At 42.4% G+C, this 13,951-nt stretch overlaps 1 protein-coding gene across 2 annotated transcripts; it reads right to left on the bottom strand.

Moving 5' to 3' along the window:
- Positions 1-900: 900 nt before the first annotated feature.
- Positions 901-11,381, bottom strand: tbx20 (T-box transcription factor 20; the record flags this gene model as incomplete). 2 transcript variants are annotated; one of them, XM_080005156.1, is made up of 8 exons in its annotated part: positions 901-1,229; positions 2,388-2,500; positions 4,109-4,233; positions 4,909-5,067; positions 7,652-7,760; positions 8,450-8,614; positions 9,768-10,005; positions 11,255-11,381. In XM_080005156.1, 8 exons carry the CDS (start codon positions 11,379-11,381, stop codon positions 901-903), a joined length of 1,365 nt encoding a protein of 454 aa, XP_079861282.1. The 2 variants fall into 2 exon arrangements, with proteins under 2 accessions (XP_079861282.1, XP_079861283.1); XM_080005157.1 differs by having other exon boundaries at positions 4,157-4,233.
- Between the last annotated feature and the right edge of the window lie 2,570 nt (positions 11,382-13,951).

Here is a 13,951-nt window from a genome sequence, read left to right as displayed (position 1 = left end):
GATCTGTACAAGAGGCGGGACGACGGGAGGCGGCTCCTCCGCCGGTGTTTGACCGACCGCTTCAAATCAATGTTTTCCAACGCTGACGGAGCCTGGCGGCGCAAAAGAACGGTCGGACTTCAATGCCGAGGAGGTTTTTTTTTAATTCAGAGTGGGCCCCGGCGAGCGTATTTGTGTGTAGGACGCCGGTGCAGCCTCCTTCAGCGGCCGCCGCCCTCCAGTGGCCCCCCCGCCACAGCCCCCTTCCCCTTACGGCCACGGGCTCAACAAGGGCTTTTATGAGGAGGTTACAAGGTTAATCTGAGTTTACTGACGACTTACAGATTTCGCTCGAACGTCACTCGGATCTCTAATGTCCCGACCCCGACCGAGGCCGTGGTTTGGGCCGAACGTTGACCTTTTTACCGCGGGTTTTGAGTGCGGCGTCCGTTTTCCACCGCAAAGTGTTCTCACCTCTGGCACCTTCTGACACCTTGACACCTTGTTGGTCGAGCAGCCTCCCGCTCCCTGCTGATCTCTTCTCAGCCGGCGGTTCTGTGGTCCGTGTCCTTTGCTCGTCATTTAGTTCATATCGAGGTCCCGGACCTTCAAACGGTGGGTGTCTGTGACAACATGTTTGTGCGAGGCAATTAGTTCAAAGGTCTCTGCACGTCATCGTCCCTCTCTCTCTCTCGCTCTCTCTCTCTCTCTCTCTCTCGCTCTCTCTCTCTCTCTCGCCCTCTCTCTCTCCGGTACGGCTGTCGACGTTACACAACTCTCCAGATCGTCAGAAGTGGAAGGTGGAGTATTTACAAAGACCGGAGGAAAGCAAACGGGAGGTGGGGGTGAGGATGAGGAATTGGGCTATGGAGGCTAGTTTGAGGACCAGGCCGCGGCGCCCTCCTCCGCCCCTGGGAGCAGTCATACGAAGGGGGTCATGACGGTGGAGGAGTGGCGTAGTCCCTGGATGGCGGCGTAGGGGCCCTGCTGGAAGTAGTGGTGGTAGCGGGGCATGTGGAAGGAGGGGAAGGAGGGCCCGCTGCCCTGCATGCTGCCCGCCAGCGCGCTGGGCGTCAGGGGCATCCCCAGCCGGCTGTAGGGCGGCAGGGAGCCCTGGATGGGGTGAGGCAGCGAGGCAGAGCCGGTGCCCATGGCAGACAGGGACTGGGGGTGCTGGAAACCGGAGAAGCCAGAGGTGGTGGTCACCCAGGAGCTCAGCGACAGGTTGTCCGACGCAGTGAAGGCTGAACCTGAGTTCATGACAAACAACACATGATTTAGAAGATACATTAGTACGCTGTGTGGTTGTGAATGTAACAATAATATTAAATACAGCTGCAGGCAGCAATGCACAGGGTCCAATTTAGTCGCAGCAATTCTTTCTCCTGATTGAGATATTAAGTGTCATCAAATTAACTGTGAAAAATGTATTGTGAGAAAATTACAGGTTTACGAGTTCTATGAAACGCAGCATTACTACTAACACGAGTTACAATTTTCCGAGTTTCCATGGAACGCAGCATCGGCTCGTGCTGCGTCGTCTCGTCCCAGCGCAAATCCCAGGTGAAGCAACCACTACACACCAAAGGAGTCTGCACCGCGCAACTCGCCCCACGTGAAAGACCCCTCAAAGACACAACCTGCACTTATATAACAAATTGGATGATGATGATGTCATAAAGCACCCCGCTCCACAAACGAATTACGCTACGCCAGCGTTCTGCAACTTCCAGTAAATTTGCAATGGTTTTTTGCTAATTCCTGCTCTAAATATTGATAGATTGATGCGACTGATCTGACGAAAATGCCAATGAGCAAAATAATAATAACAATCCAAATAAAAACAATAGGGTTACAGCCCTGCAGGCTGCACCCCTAATAATAATAATAATAATAATAATAATAATAATAATAATAATAATAATAATAACCTTCATTTGTTTGGCACTTTTCATAAGAAAGAAAACAAGCAAAAAATACTTTGTTGTTGTAGTTTGTTGCAGTTGTGTTTGCACTAATAAACCTCTATCAACCAATATTACTACTCAACAATGTTAAAATGCTACCGGGCTTTATGTGTATGTGCGTGTGTGTGTGCGTGTGCGTGTGTGTGCGCGTGCATGCGTGTGTGTCTGTCTCGGTGTGATGACATCATCCGTGCATGTACCTCGGTGTGTGTGTGTTTGTGTGCATGTATCTGTGTGTGTGCGCGTGCGTGCGTGTGTGCGTGAGTGTGTTTGTGCGTGTGTGCATGCATGCGCGCGTGCGTGTGTGTGTGCGCGCTGCGTCTCAGTGTGATGACATCATCTGTGCTTGTACCTCGGGTGTGTGTGTGTGTGTGTGTGTGTGTGTGTGCGTGTGCGTGTTTGCGCTGCGTCTCGGTGTGATGACATCATCCGTGCGTGTACCTCGGGTGTGTGCGCCGTGTCCGTCCTCGCCCAGGTTCTCCTCGTCGCCGGCGTAGGTGCGGATCGGCGACCGGGCGTACGAGTGCTTGTGGATCAGGCTCTCAACACTTTCCCTGCAGCAAATGTCAAAGCAACAATTCCCATAATATATCTCTGTGTTCCCTTTGAGGTATCTGGTCTAATTCGAGTACACCTGAGCAATAAATCCCTTCAGCAAACGGCGAACTTATCTGCCAGATAATACTATCAGTGTTGGGTGCCATCGATCGAATCAAATCACAGCACGATACGGATCACAACAGACCAGGGGACCACACACAGACACAGATACGGACGCTGGATCGTCATATATTATATTCTGAACAATCTGCTCAGAGAATTTAATCATATTTACATGTGTGAATATCCATATGTGTGTGTTTGTGTGTGTGTGTGTGTGTGTGTGTGTGTGTGACAAGGTGCAAATATCTGTGTGTATATCGGTTATTTTCTATGTTAAGTTAATTGGCTGTATTTCTTTGTTGTGTGTGTGTGTGCGCGTGCGCCTGTGTGTGTGTGTGTATTCGTTTAAGTGTGTGCGTGTGTAGTCGTTTAAGTGTGTGCGTGTGTAGTCGTTTAAGTGTGTGCGTGTGCCCTATTCGACGAAGTGCATTAGCTCATTTGAGTCTTGTCAGAAAGCCCTCGTCAGGCACAGTGACAGAAATTGGTGGTGGGGGCGGGGCTGAGGTCTGTGTGTGTGTGTGTGTGTGTGTGTGTGTGTGTGTGTGTGTGTGTGTGTGTGTGTGTGTGTGCGTGTGTGTGTATGTGTGTGTGTGTTTGTGTGTGTGTGTGTGTGTGTGCCCGTGCCCGTCAGAGGATGGACAGGCCAGAAGAAGTCTGCATCATAAGAGCCATGGGTTCTCATTAGCCTGTCCCCCTCCTCCCCCCGTCTCCCCTATTAGGTTAGGAAAGTGCAATATCTGTCAGCAGAGCAGTACAAATGTGTGTGTTTTTATCAGGGCAGGGCCGGTCTGGCAAAGAGGGCCATCTCAGGGCCCCCGGCAGCACACACTGCTGGGTGGGGGTGGGTGGAGGTGGTGGTAGTGGGGTGGTGGTGCTCGGGCAAGCTGGTTTCAATCAGTCACAGCGGGCCAATTGAATTACAGCGTGTTTTAGTGCAGTGACCGACTCCAGACTAATGCGATTTCTGCAGCTCCCTGAAGATCAATTTATCAGGTCTAATTCACAGCCCTCAAAAAGAGAAAGACAAAAAGACAAGATGGAGGGGTGGGGGTGGCGGGGGCGGTGCGGGTGGGGGCTGTCTGGCTCTGTTTTGTCAGTATCTGACTTTTGTTGTCTGATTGGGGGAAATGGGCTGACAGTTTCATTTTGTCAGCTGATTTTGGCACCGGTGCAGTACCCCGGGACGATGAGAGAGGTGTGTGTGTGTGTGTGTGTGTGTGTGTGTGTGTGTGTGTGTGTGTCTGTGTGTGTGTGTCTGTGTGTGTGTGTGTGTGTGTGTGTATAAATCCCTTGCATGTGATGGTGTAGTCTGGACTGCATGTGTGTGTCTGTGTCTATATTTGTATATATTTATTTTTCATTCTTCTCAGTTGGGAACTAAACTAACATTGCTTTTTTGTGTGCGGCCGCAACCCCTTATCCACACGCACGCACACGCTCATGCACACACACACGCACACGCTCATGCACACGCACACGCACAGTGGAATGATCAAAACAAACCAGACGGCAGAAATAGAGAGTGGAAGACCCAGAACCCCCTGTACCTCTCCATGTCGGTCAGCCTGGAGGAGTCCCGGAAGCCCTTGGCAAACGGGTTGCTGTCGATCTTCAGCTTGGTGATCTGGGAAACACACATGGGGGCCACGTAAAAAATAAATAAAAATAAAAATAAAAAGAAATTGGAGTAAAATACACTTCCGTGTTTAGATGATCTAAAACATCTAAAACGACCGGACTCGGAGAGATTCTGGCTGAGCAGTTTCAATATGAAGTGCAGCACACTTCAGCTTTTCACAGTTTGAGCTTGGCATCACCTCTGTACCGTATGGTTAAATCGACAAACTTTAGGGAATTGTAATTAAACTGCAATCGTCACAGAATCACAAAAAAAAAACACAAAAAAAACCTCATCCAATCAACAAGGATTGTAAAACTGAATCAGTAGATCCCCATCAATTCCAATTTCTACCAAGTTTCCTGAATGGCGGAAATATTCAGTGCCAATATCCACCCAGCCACCCACGGGGCCGGGCGGCCAAACTCACTTTGGTTCATTTATTTAGTTCTTTTAAAAATGAGCTGCAAATCTATGTGGTTGCGTCGATTAAAAAACAAAAAACATATTACATGTACGTATGTATGTAACACGTAATATTTCCTCGCGGTCACAACAAATACAAAAATACAAAAATTCAATTTCAGACAATCACGCCACATTTTTACAGACAGCTGAACTTTTCTGTGAAAAAAGGGCCCAAATCAGGATGAACATTTGGTGCCCGGGCCCCTCACTCACCAGCTGGTTCTGGTAGGCCGTGACGGCGGTGAAGACGGTCTCGGTGAAGACGAAGGTGCGGAACTCCTCAGACTTGAGGTTGAGCAGCGAGGCCGTGTGGTCCTTCTTCTTGATGATGTGGACGCGCGGCTGGTACTTGTGCATGGAGTTCAGGATGATCTGGATGGGGAGAGGACGCAGCGGGTCAGGGGTGAATGGGACACGAACAACCCCAATCAACAACCCCAATCACCGCATTCGGGCTCCCTGTTTTATTTGACTTTATTCTAAGACCGTCATGAAAAGTAAAACAGGTAATATTAAAACGGAATTATTATTGTTGTTGTATAGAGACTATAGAGACTTAATATCCTTCATAGACGGACACTATTTTGTGCCTGATGGAGCTCGGCCGGTCGGCTGTTTCTCTCTCACACCGTGGATCTATGCATGCTTCTATGCTCTCTACATAGATTCAAAGATGATTAGAAAATGGCAGTGCCCCACCCCGCCGTGCAAGACTGTATAATATAACAATAAATTATAATAAATAGCAATACATGTTCAATCCATGCCACGCTCTGCAGCTCCGTGTGCATTAGAGACACGCGACACAGTGTGGCTGTGGGATCAGATTCAGGGAGAGGAGGGAGGCGCCTGCGTCGTATATTAATCACATAAAGCGTGAAGATTTTCCCTAAATACCGACCTGAGTCAATGCACACGCCCCGAGGGGCCTAAGCCCCGGGGGCCAACACGCTGTATAGGTTAAATGCCAAAAGGGCCCGTGGGAAAATAAAAATAATTGTTTGAATGGACATATGCACACGATCTCACATCACATATTTAGTTGTGAACCTTTTTTTTTTTTTAGGCTCATATCGAAATAAGCCAGTGTGCAACTTTCATAATGAAACGCTTGTATTCCCCACGTAGCGCACGCAGATAATTCAAATAGTGTTGCGTGATATCAGCCTGTAATAAAAGGTGATTGCAGTTAAATTCCTCTGGTCAATGGAAGAACTCTCCCAGGTGACAGGTACAGGTAGGAGGCCTTTTTTCATTTTAAAATGGAACCGAGCCCGATGTCAATGAGGTTTTTTTCACAGCTTTTATACCCTAGAACACTATTTTAGAAGCAAGCATGACGAAGTAAGCGTTACATGAGACTCAATATTAACGTTTCATGTTTACAATTCGTGCCAGCCACAAGTATGTTGTTTTTAAAATTAGGTACAGCACACTTGAATTTATCGCTGCTGTTATTAACTATCCCTGAATTCAATCCTAAAGTCACAAGAAATGGAACTTGACAATACAAATACAACAGCATAGAGGAAGAAAGAAAGGAATAAAGAAAGAAAGAAAGAAAGAAAGACAGGAGATGAAGGAAGGAAGAAAGAAAGAAAGAAAAGTAGACGTGTGAACAGCACAGTGTATGTGAGACATATTCTGCTTCTCTGTGTAGTTTTGTAATTTTTCATCCAAAAAGATATTATGTAAAATATCAGACTGAGTATCAGAAAAAAAATATTTTAAATATTAAACTGACTTTTCCTCACAAGGACAACATTTAGAAACGAAAATGAGTTTTAAACAAACAACTGGACGAAATACGCACTTGTACATTATTATTATTATTATTATTATTACGCAAAATTACTATTATTATTATTATTATTATTATTATTATTAGTGAATGTCCCAGAAATCGTATTTTAAATGGAAAAAAAAACAACCCATAAACTAATAAATACATTTGAGTTATCTATAATTCTCTTAGAACAAACATTTCAAAACATTTCGTTTCAACGTTTTCATTTTTTTAGCTTGTTATTTCCTAAGGAAGCTATTTGATTTATTTTAGATGAGATTTGCGACACATGGAAAACTAGATTTTTTTTTTTACATAATTGATGATATTTGATCTACTTGCTGATTAATAATTATATGTTATTAAACATATTGATAAAAAAAAGACAAATGACAAACGAAATTAATCAAGACACTTTACAGTAGTCTGTAAAAAAAAAAAATATATATATATATATATTTATATGCCGTGGCTCTTTTAGAAAAAGATTATTTACTATTTTTTATAGAAAATAACTAAAATATATAATACAGAGAATACATATATAAAAATGTAAAATTATGTATTTTAATCGCATTCATTGATAAGCAATGGGGAAAAAAATGGGAATGAAAAAGCAGCTCCGCACCCCTCCCTCACAGAGTAAAGCGACGTGAAGTCGCCGTCGCTCAACACCTTGACGCAAACTGGATCCTATAATTAAGGATCCAATTAAGGGATCAAATCAGCAAGTTTGCTGGTGATGGGGCGTTCGAGTCCAACTGAAGGATTACAATGTCAGCTCAGGAGAAAAAAAACCTCTTACGCTTATAATCTCATCTGGATGTGTGTGTGTCCCCCCCCCCTTCCACAGTTCGAAGTCAGCGACGATCCCCGTGACATTTCCAAAGCCAAACAAAACAAAACAAAAAAAAAATAATTATCCCCCATTAATCCGTTCGGGTTTCTCCCAAACAGCCTTTCGAACGCGTCGCCGGGACTCCCTGCCCCCCCCCCACCCCCCCCGCAGGCCTCCCGTTATTTGTCCCGTTTGCGTCGCGCGTCCGCGGGCGATCGCCGCCGATCGCCGCCGGCGGCCTTTCCCCTTGAGGAGGTAAAGTCGCGGATACGAGTCGAACCCCGGTCGATCCCCCGCGGTTCCACGGTCGCACGGAGCCGCAAAACACCCACATGTCCGTGCTGGTCCAGCTCGTTGTTGGTCAGTTTGACTTTCTCGAATGAGACCATTTGCTTGAGCAGCTGCTCCCCGGTGAACGGAGAGTCGGGATGCACGTACAGCCTGGGAGGACGACACACAGAAATAAGTCAACGGAAATTTCTACTTATTGTTCGTTCTGTTGGTAGTTTTTTTTTTTTTTTTTCCATTTAAAATAATATATGTACATGAAAATGAATGGCAGGCGGAAATAAATTATTATTATTATATATTTTTTTTTTACTGCAAATGATATGCTTTATTGGTAAACTATTAGTACACAATAATAAGTTATTATCATTACTTCCCGGAAAGAAAACAACAAGCATTTTTGGGGTAAAATATGTCATTATTTGAGATGAGATAAGATACTATTTTGTACATACAGTGAATTAATTTGATAGTGATATGATTTGATGTAGTAGTTGTAGTAGTAATAACAATAATAATAATAATAATAATAATAATAATAATAATAATAATAATTATTATTATTATTATTATTATTATTATTATTATTATTATTATTACATCTATTATTTTTGTTATTTTAATCCTATTTTATTTGGTGTTGTTTTGCTGCTATAATACCAGAATCTACCTCCGGGGATTAATAAAGTGTTATAACGGGTCTTAATCCCCGGGGGGGGGGGGGGTGGTCATACAAAAAAATGTAACAAGAAATAAATACATTCATAAATGGAGGAATGAATTACACAAATGAACACATTGCACACTAATAGGTGAATTAATATAAATACAGGGCCAGGCACCTGGCGGGGAGCGGCGGGTCCGCCTTGCCGGCCACCAGCCACGAGGAGCGGTGGTACGCGTACCGGTACCGCTTGTTGTCCACCGGGACTATGTCCATCAGCACGATGTACTTGGCGTCCGGGTCCACCCCGGAGAAGGACACCCGGATGGTGGGGAACATCCTCCTGGTGACGGGGTGAGCAAACAATTAACCCGGGGACTCCAAATAACACACAACTAAATATTATTATTATTCTCACCTGGTCCCAAATAGCAAAGAAACAAACACATGAATGAATAAGTAAACAGATAAACAACAACATATAAATACATATTGAGCCGTAATAAAATGTCCCTTGGCTTATGAACATCTGTTGATTAACTCAGGGTAAAATATTCAGTTGATATTATGAATATTACAGCGGTATCTATTGTGTTTTATTTTAAAGTAACAAACATGTTTGTGGTTGTGTGTATACTGTACACTGTACTGTATGATGGTCATTCTAATGGGTTTTCATGTTCATTATTGAAGACGTTGTGAAGCACAGTTCTTGGGGTGTATTTACAATATTAACACGGAAAGTGAAAGTAAATAAACTTATATAAAACTAAAGATAAAAGTAATAATAATAATAATAATAATAATAATAATAATATAACCATTAGCATCTCCCATACACAACATGCAGCTCAAAGGGATTAACATTAATAAAAGGCAATTGATCGTAATAAGAATAAAAAAATATTATAATAAAAAACTACTGACCTACTGTATCATAATCTGCTATTATAAACTACTATACTATACACTACTATACAACACTATACTATACGAAACTATACTATACTATTTTTTACTCTACTATACTATACTATACTGCACTATACTGTATTATACTGTATAATATTTTACTATACTATATTTTACGATACTACATAACACTATACTATACTGTACTATATTTTACTATACTACATTACACTATACTATACGACCCTACACTATACTATACTACACTACACTATACTATACTGTACTATACTCTTCTTTACTACACTACACTACACTATACGATATTCTACATGTAAACATTTCTCAATATTAATTTAAGCACTGGATGAAAATTGAGTCAATGGATCAACTTTTTTTTAATTACTCAAATAAAAAATTAAAAACATATTCATTCGGTGTTTTCAACTTTTCTCTTTAGAAATCAGGACGTTCATTTTGAGGTGAGAAAGCCTCAAAACATGTACAGGTTTTAAAAAAACTACAAACCATTTTTTTTTAACGACTCCAACGTGTTCGATTTCTGTCTATTTCCCCCTCTTTACCTTCCCGACTTGGTGATGATCATCTCGGTGCCCAGGTCATGGAACTTGTCCCACAGCTCCTTGGTCTCCAGGCCGCAGCAGATCTTCGCCATCTCCTCGCTCGGGACCCCGGGGCTCGTGGGGATCAGCGGCTCGGTGCAGGCCGCGGGCCCGCTCCCGCCGAAGTCCCCGTGCGGGTCCGGGGAGGCCAGCTCACCCCCCAGGGCCTGGGTGCAGGAGGACTTCTCCACGAATTGCTCTTCGGGAGAAGGAATGGAAGCAAATGAAATAAAAAATGCAAATCATAATTGTAATAATAATCCTCACTTAGCGCGAGTAATGAAAACTAAATGGACCTTTAGAATAAAGCGTCTGGAAAATAAGGATTGACATTAAATCCCACATTAGTTAAAAATGAATAATGTAAATATTCATTATAGATTTAGTTGAATCCACTTGAATTTCTGAAACGATTTAGTTGCAATCATGTATTTATATGAGTATAGTAATAATACTACTACGAATAATACAACTAATACTACTACTACGACTTCAACCACTAATAATAATAATAATAATAATAATAATAATAATAATAATAATACATTTGATGATTTTTTATTTGATAACAGTTTTTATAATCTAATGAATATGTTATACGTTATGAGCCCATAAGAGCCGACCAAACGGAAAGGTTTGGTAATTTCAAGCAATAATAATAAAATAACCTGGAATCCTGGAAAATTGTGAACTTCTGGATGTTGTTGTATAAACAGATTGTACACACACACATACACACACACACACACACACACACACGTGTTCTTTATAATTTGGTGCGTGCGTCCTTCCACTGATTTAACCTCAATGTGCTGCACCCGGTGAATTCACTTGTTCCTGATCATCAACTTGACGCAACCACGGTTATTATTCAAATCCAAATTTGTGAAAAGACAGCATAAATAAAGCCTGAATAGTATAGCCCACCTCGAGTTGTATTTTCTATAGATATATGTGTTTTTTTTATTATATCTAAATATTTAATCCAGTGTCAGAACAGCACTTTACAGCCTGTTTGCTACTGTCCACCACATGAGGAGAATCAGAATCAGTATCTGTATATTTTCACACACAGGGGATTTGTCGTCGTGCAGACAAACCAGTAAAGAAAGTAAAATAAAAATATGTAATATATAATTTATAAACAATATATAACATGTGCTCTATGCACCACATCAAGGTGAATTGCAAAAAAAGACTTTGGGTTTAGTAGCACTAAGTATGCAATTATATTCAAAATGCAGGCACATCCTGTTGAAAGGACACATTTACTAATTACGTGTTTTATCAGGTAAATGTTTACCCTATGATTATGTATAGCCAGTTAAAATCGTCCATCAATAATATATACTGAGAACCAAGCCACTCCACTGTCATAATAATAATAATAATCCTTTTTTAAAACTTTTATTTCTACTTTTAACGACCAGATCGTCTTCCAAACTCACCGAGGGGCTTGATGGTGTTCTCCTCCGCCTCCTTGTCCTTGCTTTTCCCGCTGGACATCAGAGCGGCGATAGAGAAGGCGTTCGCCCGGGAGGAGAGCTGCGGCTTGGGGGAGGCGGTGTACTCCATGGCGGAGGGGACCGGCGAGGGGGACGGGACGGAGGAAAGAAAGAACGAACGAACGAACGAACGAACGAAACTGTTCCTCCCCAATCCAAAAACAAAAAACGGTGGTAGACAACGTAATGGAAGCGCGTCTTCCCTTCGGGACCTGTCCGGGCGGTCTGGCGGGCGGGCTGCACGGCGGTGCCGGTGCGGTGGGTCCTGCGGTGCGCTCTGGAGCTGCCTCCTCCTCCTCACTCCGCCGCCCTCCGCCTCACTTTCTATTTCTATCCGGAGGAGACCAATCACCGGCTGGCTGCACGTCACATCTGGCCCACAACCCCAAAAACACTCCTAAGCAAACATGTCTTTTTTTGGGGGGGGGGGGGGGGTTGTTTTTTTTTTGGTTGTTGTTTTTTAAAGTGAAATCCTCCTGAATCCCACCCCACACAAACACTCATTCCTTTTCCTATTGTTGACAGTGTTTATTGTTTATTGCTATTTAGATTCATTGTACATTGCAAATTTTTCTATATTCATTCCTTCCCATTTTTTGATTTATTGCATATTGACAGTTTTTTATTGATTTATTTAGTTATTTTTGTAATATGTATGTATGTATGTATGTATGTATGTATGTGTTTGTTTGTTTGTTTGTTTATTTATTTATTATTATTATTATTATTATTATTATTATTATTATTATTATTATTATTATTATTATCATCATCATCATCATCATTATCATTATTATTATTGTTGTTGTTTTTATTGTCACCCATCTAATATCTATCTATCTATCTATCTATCTATCTATCTATCTATCTATCTATCTATCTATCTATCTATCTATCTATCTATCTATCTATCTATCTATCTATCTATCTATCTATCGATCTGTCTATCTGTCTATCTGTCTGTCCGTCTGCCTATCTGTCTATCTATCTATCTATCTATCTATCTATCTATCTATCTATCTATCTATCTATCTATCTATCTATCTATCTTTCTATGGTTTCTTTGCACAGGGCTTGTTTGGTTCATTAAAGATAGCAGTATCCTGACACGAGATGAAAAGTGAGAAGTACCACATTGGCAGTAAAGTGTATGAGCACTTGCTCTCAAATCGACTTAATCTACATTAAAGCATTAAAAGGAAAACTGCTGTGTCCCCATACAACATCCTATAATACCCGATCATGTAGGCCTACTGTACCTTTTGTGCGTGTTCCCTTGAGGATATGAATATGAATATGTACATAGACAAGGACATGGACCGAATGAATGACTGAGGAGCACTTTACTAAATCCACTATTGGACATATGTATGTGTTTTTATATCCATCGTTTTAACTGTGTTGGAAAAGTGGCGGCGGTAGAAAAAAGGATATAACTTTTTTGGTAAGTACAGATAGTGAAAACGTGCACTCAACGACAGTAACGAACTACATTGAAATACTTTGCTCCGCGTCCACTTACGCACGATTCGGTGCCACGTGCGCCGTGCGCGGGGTCGCGCGTTCATGTCGTTGTTGTTGTTGTTGTTGTTGTTGTTGTTGTTGTTGTTGTTGTTTGCGAGGTTAGAATACTTTTGACACGCACGGCGCTTCACTTCATTTCCATCTATGCAACAACGTAGGGATACGAAGGCTCGTTCTCACGGTGCTGTTACCGTTTTGCCTCCATTTGTAACGCGGCGCGTCCATGCAGGTCGGGGCCGCCTGGGCTTAATCCGCTCCGTGACACACACCAGTGCGCCCCTAATCACCCCCGGCACGCACGCACGCACGCACACACACACATGCACACGCACGCACACGCACACGCACACATGCACGCACCCACACACACCCCAGCACGCACGGCAAGCACACGCGCTCGTTCCTCTTCTCGCACCGACCGCGTGCACGCAGCAGAGCAACGCCCCATGTTAAAATAGATGGAACCGCGACAATTAGGCTTTTATTGTGAGGATTTCAGCATCAAAAGAGAGAGAGAGACTGTTGGGAAGATGCGCCTTGGTTTGTTTTTGTTTTTTTGTTTTTTTTATTTTGCCCCTTCACCCCGACACTAGGATCAATCTGATCTTTTTTTCAAATGTATTTTTTTTTCTTCATTTATTTACATGGCATGGAGATCCAACAAATACACAAACACATACACACGGCCTTCACTTTAATTCACATTATGCAAAGGATGATTGTTGATTAAACTTCTATTTCTATGGCTTTATCTTAATCTTTATCTTATAGAAGTAAAATATCTACCTATACCTTACCTATTTCACCTACTTTAAAAACCTAAACACAGTAACGTCAATGTAATATCCTAAATGTGGCCTTAATTTATTTTTTCTGTGCAATTTCTGCCCAAATTGATCCAATTTTCCTGAGCCACCCAGTGACTATTCTATTAATATTAGCCCTGCAGGCCTACGATTTATACAAGGAATTGTATAGTTTGCGTAGTTTAACATGGTTCAAGTTGGGATGTTTTTCCGCTGGCATTGTGCCACTTCCATCCTTTACCTTTTCTCTTCCTTTTTTCATCTCCTTCCTCTGCTCGCTCACCGCTGGCATACACTGTGAACGCAGCCA

The sequence above is a fragment of the Zeus faber genome (assembly GCF_960531495.2).
Source record: "Zeus faber genome assembly, chromosome: 8".
Taxonomy (NCBI): domain Eukaryota; kingdom Metazoa; phylum Chordata; class Actinopteri; order Zeiformes; family Zeidae; genus Zeus; species Zeus faber.
This window is presented reverse-complemented; position numbering and strand designations above follow the sequence as displayed.